The following is a 24,215-nucleotide window of genomic DNA, read 5'->3' as shown; positions in this document are numbered from 1 at the left end:
GTTTAGTATGACTTTCAGAGAGTAAGACAAAAGTAAACTAAGTAAAGGTCTGATGAGATAACTCTGCTAATTGGTTATCAAGTAAAGTCACCAGATGCCAAAAGTTCAATTCATCTAAGAAAGCGTTGCTTGGTTTGCATACTTTAACTGGTCACCACATGGCAGCTGGAGACGGTCCTTAAAGGTCCAATGTGTAGGAATTTCTCCCATCTAGCGTTGAGATCGTATAATGCAATAAACTCTCTCGCACCACGCAGTTCAAAGTACGTATTACAGATACGGTAGCCTTCACGCTTCAAAAAGCCAGTCTCTTGCTCTTTTTAATATCCTTTTTCTTTTTCTGGGCGAAGAAGAAGACTCCTGTTCCTGAAATTTGGATTTTGAATACGTGTGGTCCTCCATGTTTCCTTTAGCAGCATTAGCAGCACCTGTGAGTTTATCATTTGACAGCAAAAACGCAAAAGGTGGAGCAGTATGTCCTGTATGTCCCTTACCGGTTAACGTATTTCAAGATGGTGCATGAATATGGAGCGTCTACCCCAGTTCATGCAAATGCAAATGTAAAATTTCAAGCCAAAAGGAATACTTGGAATTGATGGTGGTGGTAAATATTCATGAAAAAGGACAAGTTTGTGAACGGGCAACACAGATTTTGATAATGAACAACTAAACACGTTACACACTGGACCTTTAACAGATAAACAACAGAATAAATAGTTTGTTCAAATGCTTAAAACAACCTACAGTATACAGTACGTACATATTTCTGACAAGTTGTTTGTGATTGTGTGAATTAAGACTGTCCTCTCTCAGAGGAATCATTTTCTTTCTCCCATCATGTTTGTTCATTGCTAGGACATTGACAGCATAGCTTTTGAAAGTCAATTTAATGTGCTTTTATGTGATTACCAACTGATTTGCACTAAACAGTCCGGATGCGGTAAATCTATCCCACCCATCTGGCACATGGAGCAGATGAAAACAATGTTTAAGAGTAATTTTAAGCTACTATTTGTCCCATGCCTGGTGGGGGAATGAAAGCTTTTTAACTCGGTTCAGAAAAACAGTCTCTCAGGGGGTTAGGCCCATCTGTGATACTAATATATCACTTGTTGAAGTGAGGAGAAACATCAATACAGCTAATATAAAAATTATTACAAACTACGCCTAGTGACATTTTTACCAATTTGCTGAGCACACCACTTATGATCTCGACAGACGCAGAGAGATACATCAAGAAAAGAAAGAGAGTGAGAGAGAGAGTAGGGGGAGCGAGTGAGAGATGGAAGGTGTATTTATGCGTGCCTGTGGGTGTGCGAGTGACATGGTGGGCTGTTTGAGAACTCTCTCAATCAACTTCCGTTGATTGCGTATTTACATATCGTTTAGGAATGCATATTGAACAGAAGCGTGGCTAACATGCAAACACAAACATGTGCACACGTTTCAATGCACGCGACAAACAGACAAACACTCTTTACCTACAAACACTCTTAACCTCCACACACACAATCTCACACAGAATCACACACTGCCTAGCTGATAACCCACAGATGTAGTAGTACTCGTGTCCAGGCCTGAACTCAAAGCCCAGGGAGAAGGGAGTGAAGAGCTGGAACTTCTCTGAGAAGCGCAGGGGTCCGTCAGGACCGCTGGGACGGTTGCACTCCCAGCGCTTGAAGCCACGCATCCTGTGCTGGCAGGAAGTGTAGCCCTCGTGGTTGACCATAAACAGGATGTAGCGCTCCATGCGCCCATGGGACGGAGGACCCTCGTAGTAAGGACAGTAGATGTCCAGATAGTCATTAATGTTCACTGCCACCCTGTACTCTCCGTGCCAGAACCTGCAAGACACAGAGGAAACAATGGATTAAATTTACTTCATGAATAAAAAAATTAGAAACGGGCTCCGGAATATGCACAGAATCAGTGGGCAAGGGGGGGAGAACCCTATACATCTTCTACAATACTATGAATATTTACTACCTATATTGGATTTCCGTATGATTGCACAGCCTAAAGGAAACTGAGGTGACTGTCCAATTAGTTCAGTCATGCTGTGTACCGTAATTATATTAAATTGTATGATCGCTGTCAGGACATTTCTTTGTGCGCACATCTTCACAGGAAGATCTGAGGTCGAGTCAGCTACAAAACAACAACCCTTCGAGACGCCACGCGTTGCTCAAGGACTCTTCCAACAAAAGCTTTCTGATAGAGGGTCTGTAGACAACCTGAGTCATGGCAGTTTGTAGCAAAAACATCCTAGAGGGTGTTTACCATTTAATAAACAAGAGGTTAGAAAAATCAATAATTCACCCTGCATGTTGACACAATTTGCATGTTGACACAATTTACAAAAAGGCCCAACAGCACATGTGTCTGCTCAGAAGGCTTAAAGGATTTGAAGTGAGACAGGACATTCTATCCAGAGTATACCAGTCACTGATAGAGTCTGTCATCGCTTTCAACATCACATCTTGGTACAGCTTCCTACCAAACAAATGCAAGAGAAAGCTGGTTAGGATAGCCAGGCAAGCCATTAAGATCATAGGCATTCCACAAAAACAGCCATCTGATCTTTATATACAAGCAGTGGAAAGAAAATCCAACTTCATCATCCAGGATGCCTCCCACCCCCTCCACCAAAGCTTTGAGCTATTACCATCAGGAAGAAGGTTACGAGTGCCTCTGGCTAAAAAGTCATTATATTATTCCCAATGCAATACATATACAAAATTCATGCTACTGACACATCACACACACTCTGCCTTCAATCAAAAGAAAATGTTCTAACATGGCAACATATTAGACATTAAAGCTTTTTGAATCTTGGATCTTGAATCTTAATTACCCCTCTGGTTATGGCAAAAGTTTGCATAGCAACCAATTTTATTTTAATAAAACTTGCCAAGCTATGCTTCATGGGAATTATAAGCATGTTTGGAACACATTTTTTTTTTCTTCGCTTGAATGAGCCTTTTTTCGTATGATACTCAAAAGAAGTAGGTCATGTGATGGTAGAGAGCACACATTATTATCCCAACCCCTAAAGCAGTGTATAGAGTCTGTGGTGAATGCCCACTTAGTTCCGTACACATACGGATCACTGAGGGTAGCATGATCAATAGAAGTGGGTCAGAGGTTGCTGAAGAAGTAGTATTATACACACATTGTAGAGGGTGCCCTTGCTATGTTCCACCTTCTGGCATGGACTCAAAGAGTTTGTGAAATAAAGGCAGGTAACATATGGAAATACATAAGATGGTGCTTGAACTCAGTTGGCGACTCCCCAATCTCTTTTCAACAGTCTCTGCAAGGCAGTTAGAGTATATTAAAAACATATGGCATTTTTTCCATACATTATACAGGCCCTATTTATGTTTATATGTTGATGCCAATGTTGCTTATATGGGAACTGAACTTCTGTTTACAATCCCAAAGTCACTGGAGTGAAACAGTCTCTCTTAAAAGGATAAGACTGCTGATATTCTATATTTTTGTTATTGTCAACAAATGCCATTAAAGGGCTAAAACCAACAATATGTAGTCTGTCTCTACATACTTTATGACTTCCCCATCTTGTCTGTGGCTCTTGCATTTGTTCAGAAGACAAACCTTTAAAAACTAATACATACCTTCATCTTTAAAAAAGCTAAATATGTTTTATTTCCAGCTGTGGATTAGTACACACTTGGTGCTAAAGTAAGTGTTTATAGCAGCAGGATTGTGAGATCAATTCAAAATCATACAACAGTGCCCAGGTTTATTGTTATGAAGGAACATGTCACCCAGTGCAAGGGCATGGATCGTTTATGTGGATTTAATATTTTCATTATATGTTATTCTATGGCACAAAGGAATAAGCTTCTGTATATCTGCCTTCAGGCTACACAGACAGTACTTATTAGAATCAACATGGGAACAATTTAGAATACTGTAATACCCAAGTGGAGAATCCCCAATATGAAATGTATGGTATCTATTAGCAAAACGTTCCTAAAGCTGAAACTGACCAATCAATATTTCACATGTTATGCTGTAACATGACTAAAAAATGTAGTATTTGTTTAACCACAAGTCTTAAAATACATAGCTTTGTTTAATGCATAATTCAGGTTCATATCGGCACCCTTCGATGAGAAAATACAATAGATCAGTGTTTTTTTTTTTAAATATTTGATATTTCAGATATATTTTATTTACTAGCACCCCATAAATAATATGTCCCAAGGCTATGACTTGAGAATCTTTTTTTTTTACTTGCATCTTTAACAACCCACAGTCATTTAAAATTCAAGTTTCACTTTGAGACATTCTTCAGTAATCCATCGACCATTTCAAATGGCTGTTTAAAATTCCTAAGTGGGATATGGTAGTGTAATCTCTTTGTGGGCATGTGCACGTCTGCGTCTGTAGCGGCTGCTTCTTCTTCTGTCATTAACATCATCACCATGGCTACGATCAATTTCATTTCAAATGTACCACGTCAAATACATTTTTTTAAAACTGGCTGCAGCATGTTATCAAATCTTGTTTCTTGAAGCTCAGTAAATTTGAGACGCAGGAAAATGTCTTCAATCAAATGAGCGTAAACAAAGCCAGTTGTCGGTCAATCTCGACGTCTCAGATGCACACACACACACACACACACACACACACACACACACACACACACAAACAAACAAACAAACAAACACACTAACACACACAGAGCTTTTTAAACAAATTCATCATTTTCCCCCCTCACCTTGGCAGTAATTGATTGCCTGGAATAAAAACATTTTGGTCTAAACACTTTTGGTTAGTGGGATATTTAGCTTTGGGACAAATTATCCCTATAATGGCAGTCCTACCCTTCTCCCAGAGGGCAAATCAGGAAGTGAGTTAGATGTGAAATGAGCGCCTTCATGCTTCGGTGCCCTATCAGAGCGAGTTTTGCAGGTTCTAAAGGGATCCTTGAACAGATCATTTAGAGGCATTGATCCACTGGGGAGCTCCTCTCGGCTCTCTCTGCTACCAATCAACTCTGATTAACAACTAAAGGGGAAAGGCAGAGAGAGAAACAGAGGGAGAGATGCACAGAATGTGAATAAAAGGGCTGAAAGAAGCAGAAAGAAGAGAGGGAGGGAGATAGAGAGAAAAGGTAGGGGAGGAATGGAGATACGTGTGGAATGAGGACAAAAGAGAGCGAAAGACAAAGAGGAGGGGGGCAGAGAGGGATAATGAAATTGCAAGAAATGAGAGCAAAACAAGACAGAAAGAAGAGAATAAGAGAAAAGAAAAAGCAGAAGAGGAGGAGGAGGCCAGCTAGAGGAAGAGCAGATGGAGGAGGAGTTTTTCTGTCTTTCATTTCAATTTGTACGACTGTGGTTTTCCATCTGAGACAAATGTGCTTTGCCTATTGATTATGCACTAATACATTTATGGATGACTACCATCAGAGCATCAGTACTTTGGGCATACAATGAGTGTGTGTGTGTGTGTGTGTGTGTGTTTGCTTGTGGTTGGCTAAATGGTAGCTTGGTAAAGAGGGTCTCGATGAGTGAGGATGTGCTCAATCCAAGAATGAGCTAATGTGCCAGGATACATGAAGTTGTTTTAAGCCAATCAGCGCCCTGCCCTGCTCCTGTGACACTGTCTGCATTCCTAATATGCCCAGGCAGGTGTGTGTGTGTGTGTGTGTGTGTGTGTGTCTGTGCCACCCCTATGAGCAGTTGATGTTGGTGTGCAATTATGTGTGGATGAGTGTGTGTGCCTGTTTCCCTTTCTCTCAGGCTGTATGTCATTTGGAATTAAACACACATACTGCTCTGGCCAAAAAGACATGGGAATGCACTCACACTTACGGCATCTCTCTTCTTCACAGAACTAATGTGTGTGATGTGTGTGATGTGTGTGTGTGTGTGTGATGTGTGTGTGTCGTTGGTGTAGGTATTGGTGTGTCTTTCTTTCAATGTGCATATTTGTGATCACAGTTTGCATATTATTTAAACCCTATCAACAGACATCACAATATTCTTAATAATAACACTTTATTTGAAGGGGTATGCATCAAGCCGCCATAACACTAATAAGAACTGGCATTACACTTTGTGAATGTTTATGATGCTGTGATTAAAGAGTAACTCAACACCTCCTGAAAATCTTACTTTTGCTGACCTCCACCTTACTAAACAGTTGCTTATTTGCACATCCAGCTATTACAGACTAGAGCGACATTAGCATTCATCGTCGTGTTTCTGTCACCCCGATTTTACAACACAATATTCACTCTCTTTTAGCTCTGTTTTTGGTCTCCATTAACTCCTGAGGGAAATATCTGGCTCTCCAGCTGTTAAATGCTTCACTGTGTTCACCAGCTAGTAGCAAACCTTTTTATTCTTGGTTGCAGAGCAGGTATTGTATAGTGGGGTTTTAGAGCTTTTATTGCTAAAAATGACTGCTCGATGCCGCTATGAGAGTAAACCAAAACAGTAAAGTTGCAGCTGGACACCTAAAACAATGAGCAGAAACTCACTATGAAGCTCCGTAAAGCTGAGGGGGGATTCAGATTCAGGTCATTATTCTCTGTCGGTTCATCACTACAAGCAAATGTATCACATTGTCATTTGATACATCATAAAATATAGATTATAGCCACTTTGAAGCCCCTACTGTGTGTGTACAGTTTCATAATTTCTGACATTGGTGATCCCAAGTTGTAGTATCAAAAAAGACACTGTCGCAGACCTGCAGACAACACAACACTTCCCGTCTCAATCAATCCAACCTGAAGATATTGAGAATGCATGGCCGTAAAGACACACACACACACACACACACACACACTATACAGGCTGCGCCAATTTTCTCTGGGATTGTCTCATATTTCGACAAACAAAAACTTCCCCAAAACTTATCCCATCATAATAATTTGACAGATGATATAATACAGTGGGCTTTAAGGTAGCTTACAGCAAAGTACAATGCAAAATTATAAAAGAGATTCCACAGATCCTTTTACTCATTCTGTGTAAACTCTGATCACCGGGATGAGAAATAGTGCACATACTTCTTATTTTCCGGGTGATAAAACTTGATTATCTTTCACTTCCAGAGAAAGATAGCTTTTTGTATTTCTGCCATATTGACAGTCAATATAATTTCTATAAGTAAAACTACAAAAAGGAAGAAAACTTGATAATTAGATTTAGGAAGAATAGGAAGATAGATCTTTAAAACTTTATATTTTTTTGCTTTCAAAGCCCAGCAGTGTCTTTATGAAAAAGACAGAAGGGGTGCCTGGGTAGCTCACCTGGTAGAGCGTGCGCCCCATGTACAGAGGCTCAGTCCTCTCCGCAGCAGCTGCAGGTTCAATTCTGACCTGTGCTGATGTCATTGCCCCTCTCTCTCTCCCTTTTCATGTCTAAGCTGTCCTATCAAATAAAGGCCTAAAACGCCAAAAAAAAAGTATCTTTCAAAAGACAGAATCTTATTATATGCCCATAAAACAGATTGATGTTGAAGTGCACGTTGTTCAGTACATGCTTTTTTTTTCAGTTGTCTGCTCCGCCGCTTCAAGACATTTCTTTTTTAATATTGTTTGTGTGCAAACCTGTGCAATATAATATGATGGTTTGCTTTCTTTCTAATCCCCTGATGTCTCACAGATTCTCCTCACTCTTTCAGTGCAATTGAATTGTCTGGTGAGGTTAGCCAAATGCAGCTGAAGGACTCATCTTTTGGCTGCTCAAATGGATGTAAAAGGCTTATTCTGAGGCTTAGACCACAATCAGTGGAAAAGAGTCTGTGTAAAAGGGTGTTATGGTATTGTGTGCGCGCGTCAGGATGAAAAGAAAATAGAAATTGAGGAGTTTAAAAGTTGAAATAAAATATTAAGAGATAAAGGAGAAGATTGAAAGCTTATGTCTAAGTGTGTGACTGGATGTGTATTTATGTACAGTGGATGCATGTACAGTAAAAAGTGTGTGTCCGTGTGTTAGTGGCCACTAACTTGTTAGTATTCTGGCACCACCGAGTCATCAACATCAACTCCCAGCATGGCTGTGATCAAAGCTGGTTGGAGAAGCCTTGGATGTTTACCATACTTGCCTGCGTCCTTAACAGCAGGCCGGATCAACCAACTAACATCAAAGGATGCTTCGCTCTCTCTGTCTCTCACTCTCACTATGTCACCTCTCTCTCCATCCAGAACTTTCTCTTTTACTCCAGCTTAACTTGATCTCCCTCCGTCACTCTCGCTGATGCGGCATTTGCGCTGTGGCCTGAAAAAAAACCACAACACTGCCCTGGGTGTGGGACATCAACGAAAATGCTTTCCATACGCCATCGTGTTTTTGGTTCAAACGAAAAAAAAACGTTTCGACCTACAAGGTCTGGCAGGGTCGGGCAAACACCCATGTAAACAAAAATTACATTATGACAACCTCTGCTTTTTCTCTGTATGCTCTTTGTTGCTCTGTTGTTACGTTATCATTTGCATAATTTTTAAAAGGTACCCTATGGATATTTTTACCCACTAGTAGACTACGGGGCAATTTTTCAGTGGGTCCCTGTTCTGACAGCATCAGTTGTTTCAGCAGGTGCCCCAAAAAACGTTTAAAGTGTTAAATGTTTAAGTGACAAAGCCCTCTAGTGGCTATGGTAATTACAAAGAGCAAAGGAGGAAGCCAGGTGAGGTTATTAAAGAGCGACAAACTCTGTGTAGGCAGCAGGACAGGATGGATGGATGGGTCAACAAAACATTACTTTAACACTGGAGACAGCTGTTCAACAACCTTAATCATTTTTTAACCATAACCACGTGTTTATTATCGTCACCATGACAACAGAGCTTCCCTAACCGTAGAGAAGTACAGTATTTATCTGAACCCAAACCATGATCTTTCCATAAAGTCATTTTATGTGCCTAAACCTAACCAAACCTCAGCCAAAGCATTGTCATGTCATAACAGTGTTGTAGTCAAGACCACCTAAACCGAGACCAAGTCATCTCCAAGGCCAGTGTATCGAGACCGAGACAAAACCAAGACTTTGACGGGTTAAGACCGAGTCAAAACCAAGGCAGGGGGAGACCGAGTCAAGACCAAGGCCAGTGTGAGTCCCACACTGCATAGTCTCGCACTGCCAGACCGTCCTCCACAGTGCTGCGGAGGAAGGTTTACAGCAGCACCGGGGCTCTGTCTGGTGCTTAGCACCGATCATGACGATTGTGATTGGTTTATAGACATGCCAATAAACCAGAGCATGTTTTTTCTCCCATCCCAGAATGCTATGTGGACTAGCCAGACCTTCCTCTGCAGCACTGTGGAGCATGTGCCAACAAATGTAGCAATGTACCAACAACGGCAATGAAGAAGAACACTGACTGTTAGTAGACAAGAATGTGAACAAATCACAATTTAATTTGCTTTGCAAATGTTTTATGAGGAAGGAAATGCACTTAACACGTTTGCCTGATTATTTAGCTGAGAAACACAACATTTTAACATAAACTTTGTTTGCCAAGAAAATTCCTGAACTAAGATACTACAGTAAATTAAAAGTAAGGCATTGGAATAGCCAAGTGAAATCAAACTCCTTACGCTCTGTGTTGCTTATTTAACACATCACTCCATGTTTCTAGGAAAAAGACAAATCAGGTGAGGATCGATTTATCGATTTAAAATTTTTAAACATCCGATTCATCTTCACTTCTCCAGTTGAAGGCAAAAGTTGGGAAAGTATTGCCAACTTCTATCTGCAGGCACAGTGAGTGATACTTTCTGCCAGCACTGAGTTTATTATCATTCCCATATTGACAGTACTGAACATCCGGTTTGCTCTATACTAGCACAAAGAGATTGCACCATTATCACTGGCTTACCATAGTCAACTCCAGGCGCAGTTGGCCAAATGAAAATATGGAGTTTTTTAAATGTAAAATTACATATTGAGCATCAGAACTGTGCACAATTTTACCTCATTTGGCTTTTTGGCAGGACGAAACGTGTGTCTGTAAGTAGCCTCAGTTACATTGCGGTCTCAGTCTGCTGCGCTGCAGCCTCAGTCACTCTCAATGTCTCTCCAATTAATGCCACATTACTCTCCGTTTCTATCTCTCCGTCTTCATCTGCTCCCGTCTTCAGTCTGTCTGTTGCTCCTTTTTCCCCACCATTCTTCCCCTCAATCTTCATCTCTCCTCACTTCAGATTCGTTTACTCGCTCTCCTTCCCATTTTCTTCTTCCCCCACTTTCCTTCCAGGAGCACCGCAGCATCTTTTGACTTTGTTACTTTCTTCTCCTTTCAGTCTTCATCACTCCCATTCCCACTTCTGTTGTCTCTTCCTTGTTCTCTCCTCTGTCTTAACTTTCTCTTCCCCACCATTTGTGTATTTCTATTCCTCCCACCATGCCTCCTGCTAGTTCTTTTTGAATGTTTAAAATGACACACACACACACACACACACACACACACACACACCCACACACCCCTTCCTCTCCTCTCGCTAAGACTCTTTAGTGGCTTTTCTCTCAGCATGAGGTGGGTTCCTTTCTCATGCTGTCGTCTCTGCCTGTGACACCCGCAGCATTGCTGCTGATGCTTAGTTATGTGGGGCAAAGTAAATATGTTAACTCCCCCCAACACAAACACCCGCTGAGACACACGTAGGCCTACCTGCACATAAATATCATACTAGGGCACACGTGCCTTATTAGCACATACTGACAGAATATAGAATATGTTAACACATGAGACATGTGTACATCCACATTAACACACACACACACACACACACACACACACACACACACACACACACACACACACACACACACACACACACACACACACACACACACACAGGGATTCATAAACACAGATGTTTAATTAGGTAAATTAGCTCTTGATCCTCACTTCTACGTAAACACGTGCACAAAAACCACAACAAGAAATAGACACAACATAACACACATGAATATCATACTGTATATCGTACACTGCAGCAACCCGCACACACTAACATTCTCAAGCTGAAGTTGTGTTGTTTTGAGTTCCATATCTGTCATTTTGAATAATGTTGCTCATAGATCACTGTGGTGACATTCAGCACATCTGAAAGGTTATTATGTATTTCTTCAAGACGGGCAACATGGCCCCCCCGCGGATTAAATGCCGCCTGTGCCAATCCCTGGCAAAATCACACACACATATGCACACATACACAGACACTGTCAGACACAAACATGCTTCCCATCATACATACAGACACATACAACCCGACACCCCCACACTGAATTAACATAACAAAACCTGTCAGAAGAAAAATCTCTAGATCCCCCCAGAAGGGTAATTGTCACCTTGGTGATGTGGTAGCTAAAACACACACACACACACACACACACACACACACACACACACACACACACACACACAAAAAGCAGAGACACAATAGACCCAAAGCCAGACAGATAGAGCGACAAAGCCACTGACGGATGGACATGCAGGATGAGTTAGTCAGACAGATGAGATGAGAGCTCGGGCACACACGGCGCATCTGACAAGCTGACAGACAGAGTGCATGATATGCCTATATCAGTCACCTTGTTTTGTGAGGGGAATTCGCCATGATGCAGCACCGGCTTTGGCACCGTTGACAGCGTAAACAGCAGTGGGACTGTATTGGTATCGACAAGGTTGGCCCAAAGTGAAGTGCAAAGGAATTGATGGCTGATGTCCGAGCACACCAATAGGAATCTCTCAACACAGAGGGGCGGGCCAAGACAAGAAAGGATTTGTGTCAGCGCCCTGCAGATATGTCACGTATCCACAGAGTCAATGTTTAAAGAAGGGAGAAGAACTGGCTGATTTATTTTTCATTCCATCAATACTTTAGATTTTATGATGCAGTTTTAATGATTTTCTTTTTTTAACAGATTGGGACACACTTTTTGGATGTCAATCAACATGACCACCACTATTTTGCGAAGACACAAAACTTTTCTTTCGTTTCATTCTTTTGTACTTTTTTTATTGTTTTAGCTTAAACTTTGAGGAAAAAAACTACACTTTTTAAGTTATTAATCCAATAGTGAGAATAGTGATCAGATTTTATTTTGTCATAAACTTATTAGGTACACCTAGATAAAACTAATGCAGTCTTATACAATAAATACTAACTTCATGATGGCTATAATGTTCTGTTTTTGTTTAAGTTGTCTTAAAGAGGATTTTGGAGGATGTAGTTTGTGGAGCTGTTGAACTGTATTGCATTAAAGAGGAAGAAATGTTAACTTATGAATGGGTTCATAGGGTTTTAACTCTTTGATTGACAGTCTGATTGACAGATTGATAGATGGAATGACAACACGATTATGTAACTGACTGATTTGGCCAGCTAAAAGACCCTCAGGCTTGCTGGCCCACTGACTGACTGACTGACTGGCTTATTAACTGACCCCCTGAATAACTGACTGGGTGAAAAAAATGACAGGCCGACTGTCTGTCTGTCTATCTGACTGACTCTCTGACTACTAATCTTTCACATGAATACAGTAATGTGTCAAACTGACTGACTGACTGACTTATTAACTGTCTGTCTCGCTCCGGCATCACCCTCAGGCTCAAGGATCTTCATCTAATATGGATGGGTTGATCCAGATTGACGAGGTGAACTAATCCATGTAGTTTGGGTCAAAGCGCTTGGGCCTCTGTGGGTTGGAAGCCACAGAGGGCAGAGGGAGCGAACGGGGGAAAGCTGGTGTATAGATTGCTTTGCAGCATCTCTAATGAGTAATTAAACACTTGAATGGAGTCCAATTAAGATACACGCTGGGTTTGCAGGCACGCACGCACACACATATCACATGTGTCGACGCGCAAGTAAACATCAGCATGTAAACCAAATCAAAGACACACATAGGGAAGCATGCACGCTCATGCTAATAGTCACACTTCTATGAGCAAATCAAAAATAGAAATACACACACACACACACACACACACACACACACACACACTTTCAAGTCTCGCCACATTAAGTGGAGCCGTATGTGCTGAATGTTGTATGTGGTTCTGGATGGAGTGAAGGTCAATGTCGTCTGACTCAAATTAACCAGCAGCTCCTACTCTCCCTCCCTCCCTCCTTCCCTCCCTCCCTCCCTGTCTCATTCTCTCTGTCTCATTCTCTCTTTCTCTGCTGTCTGTGATTGTCTCTCAATCTTGATATCCACCTCTTTCTCTCTCCAATGTTCTGTCCATTTCTCTTTGTGTCAATCTTTTTTATTCAATTCAATCTTAATGCAAATTCCAAGGTGCAAAAGCCCAAAAAAAACAACAATAAACACATTCTAAACTGAGATTGTCCTCACAAGAAAGACAACAATTAGTTTGAATATTAGGTTACACTTTACTTGAAGGTATCTACATAAGAGTGACATGACACTGTCATGAACGTGTCATAAACATTATAAACAAGTCATAAACGTTTATGACATAACTCTTCTTTTAGTAAGTGTCATTCGGTTTTTGTCATGACAAGTTCTGGTTAGGGTTAGAGTTAGGGTTCATGTGTCATAACTGTGTCATGACAGTGTCATGTCACTCTTATGTAGATACCTTCAAGTAAAGTGTTACCGAATATTTTTTCTAATAATGTTAACGTTAACCTGACGAGAACCTCTAGTGGTCAGGTGAATTATGACTCTCAGGAGCAAAGGACTAAAGAAGCACGACGTTGTTAAAGCCAAGGTATTCTTGAAACTAAAAAAGTTTGTCTGATGTGTTGTCTGACCCAGGGGTGTGTCCATGGAGTGGCCTCGGTTGGCACGGGACACCCCTGAGATCTGATTGGCCACCACATTATTCTAAACTATGATTGGCTATCTGCCCGGTCAGAGGTGGAACCTTAGTTCGAAACAACTGTTTGATGAGTAAACCGGACTTTCGTTTATAGACGCAATTCAGTCTGAAACCTGAGAGTCAGCAATGTGCCAGAGGAGCGCCTAGCCTGCCAAAAACCCAGAGTACGAAGGTTTTATTTGGAGCGGAGCAGATAAAGTATGAAAGCTTTATGGATGCTTCCTTTTGATTTTTGTTTATTTACTAGGGGTGGCGAAGAAAAATTGATATGACATAGTATTGCGATATTTTCCATGGCAATACTGGAATAAATGGACGCCAAGTATCGATCTTTTATTATATAAATTGCACATGAGAATTAAAATTTTTGGTACTAGAATAATAAAATCAATTGTGTTTTCAGTTCACTAGATGGTGCAGTTGAGTGATAGAGAGAAATGTATCTTTTCTAGATAAAACAGATGTTGACAAAGTTTTCCTTTGGGGGGACATAATTTAAAGTTAGAAAAAATGTAATGAATTGGAATATATTTCAGAAAGTCGCAATAGGTTTAAAATCGCAATAATATCGTATTGTGACATTAGTATCATGATAGTACCGTATTGTGACATAAGTATTGTGATATAAGTATCATGATAATATCGTATCGTGACATAAGTATCGTGATAATATCGTATTGTGACATAAGTATCATGATAATATCGTATTGTGACATAAGTATTGTGATATAAGTATCGTGATAATATTGTATTGTGACATAAGTATCGTGATAATATCGTATCGTGGGGCCTCTGGTGATTCCCACCCCTATTTTTTACCATAGAAATAATACACACATGACATCAGCACAACTATCACAGGACGTTAAGTAAAAACACTTCTTGATTTCATTTATAAAATCAGCTTTATATAGCGTACATCTTAAAATGTTTGGGAGGATAATGAAGCCTTTGCTTCCACTCGATAGCCGTATATCATGTTAGTACAACATTTTAGGGCAACTACTATTTCCAACATTATTTCCAATTATTTATATTCATCATTTGGAGAACCACCTCCTAAATTGCTACATATCAAACATCAACTCTTTCTTCTTCACTTTTTCTACAAGTGCTGCTGTCTCTGTCTCCTCTCTCTGTGTCTTTCTTTCTGTATTCCTGTCTCCCACTCACTCCCCACATCTTGGAGTAATCCCACTGTGCCCAAACCCTCTTTTCTCATCTTCTTCCCTGCCACTGATCTCCCAAAATTCCACCCCCCACCCCTCTTCTCTTCTGTCTCCTTCAAAGTCTCCTCTGCAAACCTTACATCTCCAACTAGACTCTTAACCAAAAAAATATGTTCTTAAGGCTTGTACCACATCTTGGTGATATAATGAACACCTTTTGCAGCTGCTCAAATGTAGAATTATGTTCAGATAATTTGCATAGACCCTTTGCAGAATGGTCAAAATGCTACAAAACCAGCACATTGAAGCACATTTTTAAAGCAACACTCTCTACTCTTGTTTTTTAAAGTCCAACTGAAGTTTAATTGCATGGTTTTTCTGTAAGCATACACATCTGCTCTGTTGATTACGCTTCCTGTGACCTCATTCGAGAAAAAATGAATTACCAAAAGGGAGAAATGTATCATTTGTATTTTTTTCCTTTCATGACAGCACCCCCTTTCTGTGCGAGCAGCATTGCCCTTAGTTCCCTTCTCTGCATAAAGCCAATCACATCACTGCATTTTCAACACTTAGCAACCACACAACACAACAGGAGCCATGACTGTGAACTGCAACCCATGTTAGCTTTCAAGCTAATATCTCCTCCATATCTACAAACAGAGACACATGTATTATCTAGCACCTTAGCTGGTTGAACAAGCAACTAAAAAATTGCTAACTTCAATTTGCAGGCTGTATAGCTACCAGCTAGTCAGCTGTAGCACACCAATCAGCTTAAAAACGTACCTGCAAATGTCATGGTCGTTTGGTTTAGAGACTAAATAGTGTGGTTCTTATTCTGCTAACAAAACGCTTACATTCAGACCAATTACACAAACTTGCAGTAAATAAGAAGCTGGATTACATTTATGCAGTCAAATGTACGACTTTTGAAATCAAGGTAGGGAAACAAAGAGACCTTATTTCCCAAGCTAGATTTCTCCTGGATCCTGCTATTTCATGGGATGTAGAAAGGTAACCGGGTCTACTTCCTACACATACAGTATGCATGTGCTGGACAAAGCTTTTAAAAGGAGGAACGTATGGAGTGGAGCAGCTGGAACAAAGGATAGATCAGCAATTGTTGCAATGAATCTGTGTATTCAAAATAATTACATCCAAAGTCCAACTAAGACTCACACCGGAAGTCTGGGAAATGACTGACCCCCATACTGACCTGCTGCATGGTTATATGCAATTTTACAGTAACCATGTTGCTACAGTGCATGTTAATAAATCGTCAGTGTAACATGGTTTCTTGTGTACATGTAAACCTACTGATTGTCACTCATGGTCCCTGCTGGCTCAGCTGTCAATCAAGCACAAAACACCCACTCAAAGATTTAAAGGCTAAAGGAGCATTCCTAATCTATTCCAAATACCATTTTCCTTCCTGTCAAAAAGAACAACACATGCATATTAATAATGACTTTGAAATCATTTTTGATTGCAAAAAAGGGTTGACTAATTGTGATTTCAGAGTCATTATTGGTCATTAAAGAACCACTGCTACCATGAACAAAAAACACAGAAGGATCTTCTTTTTTTTTGCTGTGTAGTTTCAGTTTCTCTCATCATCTCCATGTGTTAAGTCTAATCTTTTTTCTCTCTCTCCACCTCCTGCCTTTACCAGCCCTTTTCTCTCTCCCTCTCCCTGATCATCTTCTTCCACGGTACTCTTCTCCCCAAATTTCCTTCTCTAACCATTCATTTTTCTCTCTCTCTCTCTCCTATCTGGTGTCTTTCTATGAGCATTAATCAGAGTGCCCAAGCACCATGACCAAAACAACTCCACAGAGACTCGCTGCTTCTCTCTCCGAGTCTCTCTTCCTCAGTCTCGCTTCTTTTTTTCCTCAAATAGTCTCTCTCACACACACACACACACACACACACACACACACACACACACACACACACACACACAAATCTTGGTTATGATTTTTTCAACCTGGCCTGAAGCTACTATGGTGATGGTAGAAGTCTTTCATCCATCTCAAAACTTACTGTTGTGTGCAGAGAGCTGATTTTCACAGAGTACGCTCAAACTACGGGGGTACAAATTGTGCAAAGATGTCCTGCAGTAATGTTTTTCACACACTTGTTTCGAGCCCATCCATCACCGCCAAAGTCAATGCAAATCACTAACTGAGTCATGAATTTAAGTTATTAAACAGACCCTCAATCTTTTCCCCCTGGCAGCAGGCATAGCCATGATGGAGGTTGCAGCAGATTCTGCTATTAAAATTCACAGTTGGGATCACATCTGGATGCTGTGAATCCTTTGACATTCTGAAAGGGTTGTGCTCAACAGCTCACCGCTTGTTGATGAGGACATTTTGGGTGACATGGCTGTGATCAATATAGCATTATGAAGAGGAAGAACCACACAAACATATATGTAACAATGAGAAATATGCCACATTATCCAGCTCTGGGATGATAGGGAGGGCTCTGAATCATTATCTAAGTTGTAGCTGAAATACATCCAGGACTCTGACTGAGCTAATGCCAGGAAATACAAAACAGTACAAACCAGCACTGCTCATTTTTATGGAGCATTAAGTTGCAGTAGAGTGACTTTAACATTTTCATGAATTTAGTTTTTTTTTCGACATGCCAACCACAATTATTTCTGTCGAAAATATGTGCCAGGTGATGCCAGTGAGAGGGATGAGGGCAATTACTTTGCAGCAGTGTAGAGTCGACACAGCATCACCAAAGTTGTCACTATTTGTCGTCTAAATTCTGCATTTTAACAGCTGTAATTTGAGGTCCTACTTCTGGCTGGTAAAATCATGAAAACTGATGGTGAATCTTGGAGTCCTCCAACCCTTTCCCACTGGCCAAAAAACCCACTTACACCCACTAACATCTAGCTTTTGTCTGCAGTGGGAAAGATTACTATCAGCATTCATTCCCAGGACAAATGACTGCAGTAGCCACAGGTATTTATCTGCTTCCGCTCCGATCGGCAGTGATGGAAACATGACAACCCAGGTACGTGGACACGGTAATTTTTCGGCCCTTTTCCAGCGTGATGCTATGATGAACATCACTATGACGTACATCGAATCTGTCGGTAATTTCCGTCATCTCGGCCGCAAATTCCGTCCATCTCTGCAAAAGCAGAGCTCGAACATCGTTTCAAATTAGTTGGCAGCGAGTTTGAAAGAGAGACTGAAAAGGTAGCAGATATAAAAAAAAGAAGCAAACACTGTAACACACATAGACAGTATATAAGAATGGACCAACAGATCCCGTTGCTCTGGACGGAGACCAGTGAAGGCCGTTAGAAGCACTTTTCCGATGAGCGCTGAGCGTTACTGCGCAGCCTCCAACTGAGAGAGACGACGTAAATGTGACGTGAGCAACGTGTCTGAAAGTTTGAAGTCTTCTAGTAGCTGTGCCATGAGAAATCTCAATCATTCCCAATCTTGCAGAGACGGAGAGCGTAGGTATATGTAAGGAGATAACATAGGCACAGGCTAATTATTGATCACTAAAATGCTAGTTAACATTAGTAATTACACTTAAACAGCTAATGTGAGACGAAACTGCCTGCGAGCTTCTCCTGTACTATACGGTAATTCCTCTACTATGCGACAGTAAGTCGCGTGGTTATGACACAATCGTTTTTACAAAAACGTCTGCTACGGAGCCATAACGTGAGATACAAGGTAATGGAGCCTTTTATACATTGTCGTGTTTCTTTAGAAATAAACAATGGACAAATAGAGTCTTTAAACGCTTCAGATGTAAAGTTATTCGCTGTCAAAGTGGCGCCAAAATGAATGGCAGTCAATGGGATGCTAACGGGAGGTGATGGCTTTGTAGCATTAAAATGGCGCCATAGGAGGTTCGCGGTCCGAGGAGAGGCTTACCCCCTTGGTAACACATGCTGCTTTCTACTGTTTACCAACCCTGTTTTCCGGCGCGTTCATGACGTCCAACATGACACGCCAGAAAAAAACAGAAAGGCATACTCGTCGACTGGCAGTGAGAAAGGAGTCTATTGATTTTATTATTTTTGGCAAGTTTTAAAAAAACCAGCATATACATGTTTATTAGGAAAAATGGTATTATAGACAAAACAGTTATCTGTCCAACTCATAAATGTACCATTTCCTCAAAACAAAGTGGCAACCACCACGACTACAAGTCTAAGCAGACGTGATTGAAGATGCAGATTTTCAAAATCACTTCAACTTATTTAAAAAAGATATTATGGCTTGAAGCGGCGTATTTTGGATATGTACTGAAAGTATCTCAGCCTATCACACTCTACTACAACCAGGCTCCACCATGTTGCCAAATTACTTTTATCTGGTGCCAAACAGAGGACAACATCGCCGTGAGCAGTTAATCAAACTCCAGGGCCTGTGTTCATCAAACTGCTGAAAGGGCAATTTTGGACTTAAGTAAAAGATAACAAAAGAGAGCCCCAGAAGTATTTTTAGTTGGTAAGGAGTAGTTTCAAGATGACTGCGGTACAGAAGAGTGCAAGCCATATTGATCTGAACACTTGATAGGACGTTACACAAATTTTCATTTCATTTGGCACAGTTTAAGCTGGCGTTACTTTTTGTTCGCAATCACTTTGCATGCATCTTCACTGTCTGTCAGTGAATGTGGTAGTTAATTCTCCTCATGTTTTCTTTGATGTACAGCATCTCATCCAACAGGAGCAATTTCCTCTTCATTCTAATTTTATTAGAACTGGTACTAGTTTATTCCTATACGTAGGAGTAAAATACTTCATAAATGTGTCTTATTCTTCACACTCCGCGAATAACTTATTTACTGATAAATTGGCTCTTTTTAAAGTATTCTTAAGCGTATTTCCTAGAAGTTTAATAAACATGGCTTGAGAAACCTCCAAGCGCCATCATGGATTCTACATTCATATTTTTCTACAGCCTGATGGATTTAAAGCCTGTGCTAACCTACGAGTCAGAGTCACCGTGATCATGGCTCTCACTTCATAAGAGCTTAATTGAACTCCTAATCCAGGTGACAAAGGGGTTTGAATAAAGCATGTTGATTTTAAATTACCCAACGGAAACACTTATTTCCATAAATTGGGTATTTTGTGTTTAACAGTACTCCAAAAATGTACCAGAAAAATGATAAACTACAACCAATAAACCGCTGTGTTTTAGCAGTGATGTAGAGAGCAGAACGTGGAAGCCTTTTTCTGTACGGAGCTACGAGGCAGGTGAAGGGTTATTGCTCCAAAGTTTATCTCTGATGAAATCACTGCAACACCAATTACATTTGCTCAGTTGCCTCTGGCCCTTTTCAAACAAAGATGCATTTGAAATTAAATCGAAACAATTTGACTCAATGGTCAGTAACATGTCAGAATGACAGGATTTGATGTTTTTATCATTGTTGTTTTATCCCGGATCGGTTAGCGTTGCAGCACATTGGCCTTGGGAGGATCTGTGCTGTGAGGAGTGATATGGCAGAGCAAGGGTTAAGGCTTTAAAAGGATGATGTGTGTTCAGTCTTCTTTTCATTGTGAAGAGAGAGTGAGAGCTTTTTTTTTTTCCTTTTAAATGGGAACACAGCTTTTCTCCACCGGTGGCCAAACCTTGACCCTCAAACCGGTCTCGAAATAGGCATTTGCTAAGGGAGAAAAAGAAAGAAACACACTTGCACACATAAAGCCTCCAGCCTTTCCTTTCACCACATACCCTTCCCACTGCCAGAGCATAGATGTGTATACAGCACGGACACACACACACACACACACACACACACACACACACCAAATTTTCTACTTTTTTTACTCTGGGGAGAAGGTGAACTCATATTGTCGACTGCTGAGTAAAACACAGCAGAATACACAGTGTGTATTACACACGCACACACATGCACGCACACACGCACACACCATAAACACAGACCTAGACTGTTGTTCCAGATGTCTTTCCTTTTTTTTTTTTTTTTTAAAAGTGTGTCCCAGAAGATTGGTTCACGGGGGGGTACACTTGTGTGTGTACACTTGAGTGTATACGTTACTGTCTTTAACTCACCAGCTATATGTCTGTACTGTATATTGCTCCGTCTTATAGTACAGCATGGTTTACTGTGAGTGACTATTTTCAGATCAGTCATCCAAATGTAGAAAATAAGATAAATAAGTAGTCAATAAGTCAAACTTTTCCAGTGCTGCCATGATTTAAAATCAGCACAATGCACATACATGAAGACAAACAATATGAAATACTCTCGACAGTGAGGATTGGGTTGATAAAACATCAACAAGAGAAATGCTGCATAGCAGAGACATCTTTTGGTATGGTAACTTCAAAGCTCACAAATACTGCTTCAGCTAGAGGGAGCGAGCCCATGCTATAAAGATATGATTCAGGCAACAATCTGGTTTTGATGAGAATGGATCTCAGACTTTTTAAGTGTATGCAAACAAAGTCCTGGTGCTTAAGCTCTTGAGTCTCTCCTTCATCTCCTCTACTACCCCACTTCTTTATCTTGCCTTCTCCTTTGCTATCCCCTTGACGCCATCGGTAGCACACAAGGCTCTGCATCAGGCCAGCATAACAGGAAGTGAGTCCAGACTGCGACAGGCTGCCTCTGGCTGGTCGACAGGGTTTACAGCTCCTGTGTGGCTTGGTGGCTGTGGCTAGCTGTATGAACAGCTGCACACTGGGAAGTCGTGACATCTGTGTTTACCACCTACTCAAATATGTAGCCTTCATAGAGGTCTCAACTTTTTACTGCCTACATTTCATGCTGCAGTGAAATACAACTGTTATTTTGCCCCCCAAGAGGAGCTGGTAGTAAAATTTAAATTTTGTTCTGTTTTTAGCTGTCTGAAGGCGTACAGTATGATCTGAAAAGCAGGTAAGGATTTTCAGTTGCAGCACGTCTGCCAAGTTCTATTTTATGACATTGTTAAATAATGAATGTAAAATACTGCATTAATTCAGAGCTTCGGTACAAATTAACTGAGAAGTTTGATGGATGTCTATGGCAATCTTCCCAACTCCCAGCTTTAACAGTCAGTATGTTTACATGCAGTTTAAAAAAATGATTATATTCGGGTTAAGGCAATACCCTGATTTCTCAAATGCCATGTAAACACCTTAACCCGGTTAAAATCGGAGTTCTCATAACCCGGTTAACAGAGGTAGAGAAGTCCTTCAGTAACCGGGGTATTACTCAATGTATACACCTTAACCGAGCTATGATCGGTTTAAGCGTCTGCGAATGCTTCAACTGCCCTCCCCACTCTGCTGGAGTGGTATAGAGCTCAACAGTCCCGCCCCTCCTCCGAGAGACCTTGGGTTCCGGAAGTAAATTTCCCATTCATTTCTCCCATTGACGTCTGGAAAAATCTGTACATAAAGAGTTTTAGACCATGCCTTAGGCTAACCAGCTACAACGTGACTCATAAGCATACAACATATCATTTCGAGTGAAAAAACAAACAGAAAATCCAAAAAAAGTCAAACGTACAAGACTGTGTACATATTTTCATTATCGAGCGAAGGAACTACTCATCCCATAAACGACCGCGCACCACTGAATAAAGGTAGCTAACGTTAGCTTAGCTAACAGCTAATTTGGCTAACCGCTAGCTTAGACAGCATGTAAAAACTTTAAAAGACCCTCAAAATAAAACCTCAAAAATAACCGTTAAAATGTATAACAGCTGTTACGTCAGTTGTAGCCTGCTTTTCCCAGTGTTTAATTTGAGTTAACGTTATTTTAGACTGTGTCGGTACACGATCCGTTCTGCCTGCACGATCCGTTCTGCACATGCGCAAAATGTTCGCGCATGCGCGGTTGTACGAGGATTTACGACACTGCACGATCTGTTCCACGCTTCCGGTCGACAGCCAAGCTAACGTTAGTTTAGCTAACAGCTAATTCGGCTAACTGCTAGCTGAGACAGCATGTAATAACTTTAAAAGACCCTCAAAATAAAACTTGAAAATAAACGTTGACATATATAACAAACACCTAACATATATAACAGCTGTTACGTCAGTTCTACTTTACTTGTGCTCATTTAAAATACAATCACTCAATACTTGTCTTTATTGTTATTACTGTGAAGTCTTAATTTAGCTGTAGCCTGCTTTTCCCATTACGTTTGAGTTAACGTTATTTTAGACTGAATCTAGCTGTCAGCTAGCGGTTAGCCGAATTAGCTGTTAGCTAAACTAACGTTAGCTTCCCGGTGGAGGCTAGCCATAGGCTAGCGTGGAACAGATCGTGCAGGTCGTATGGATACGTAAAACAGTATTATCTTGCGCATGTGCAGAACGGATCGTGCAGGCAGAACGGATCGTGTACCGACAGACTGAATCAAGCTGTCAGCTAGCGCTTAGCTGAATTAGCTTCCCGGTGGAGGCTAACGGCAGAAGCGTGGAACAGATCGTGATTCGTCCAGTGTCGTAAATCCTCGTAAAACAGGATCATCCTCTTGCGCATGTGCATGACGGATCGTGCAGGCAGCTCCCCCTCCCAATACATCCATGCCCCCTCCTCACCAGCATGAGTTCCACAAAATCAGAGGCATCACTGTGGGATTGTGAGTTTGTGGGTAATGGAGTACTTATCCAAGACAACGCAAAGAAAAGACATTTATCTCAAAACAAGGTTGGTGTCCCATGAACTTTTGGCGTCTATATGAGCATATATAATCGCTGAGTCATGTCGTAGCTGGTTTTAAGTCTACCATTGACGGTTACAATTTTATGGCTTATACTCCAATTCTCAATGGAGAAATTGCATTGTATTTTTACTTCCGGAACCCGCTGTGGGCGGGACTGTTGAGCTCTATTTGAACCGGACATACGCCGTCAGCGCGCTGTGAGTCGTAGTTGTTGCTATGACAACATACAACAAAACAGCATTACCGAATCAGCGGGCCATCAGCAGCAAAGAGCAGCCTGCGGTCCGTCTGTTTTACTCCTCGCCGAGGCAGCAGTGGACATCGGGAGATGGCTAAACAGACTGTCCATCTCCGGGGCTGTCAACGCTGTGTCTCGGGAAAAAAAGTGGAGGGACCGAGCAGCCCCTGCTGCGGCCGTTGGCTAAACGTTAACTAACATTGTCAGTCATCTGGTGGAAACACTATGCTGTCCTACGCTGAGATAATGTGTAAATTAAACATTAAGTTGTTAAAA

At 41.0% G+C, this 24,215-nt stretch overlaps 1 protein-coding gene across 2 annotated transcripts in view; it reads right to left on the bottom strand.

Annotated features, from left to right (window-relative positions):
• efna2a (ephrin-A2a) overlaps positions 1-24,215 on the bottom strand; it is an 84,042-nt gene that overhangs the window by 7,747 nt on the left and 52,080 nt on the right. For both annotated transcript variants that reach the window (XM_031309718.2, XM_031309719.2), the window contains exon 2: positions 1,552-1,844. In XM_031309718.2, coding sequence (XP_031165578.1) covers positions 1,552-1,844 — 293 coding nt within the window. The remainder of the gene's footprint in view (positions 1-1,551; positions 1,845-24,215) is intronic.

This window comes from Sander lucioperca, chromosome 18 (assembly GCF_008315115.2).
Source record: "Sander lucioperca isolate FBNREF2018 chromosome 18, SLUC_FBN_1.2, whole genome shotgun sequence".
NCBI lineage: Eukaryota > Metazoa > Chordata > Actinopteri > Perciformes > Percidae > Sander > Sander lucioperca.
The sequence above is the reverse complement of the archived record's forward strand: the minus strand, read 5'-3'. Positions and strand labels throughout refer to the sequence as shown.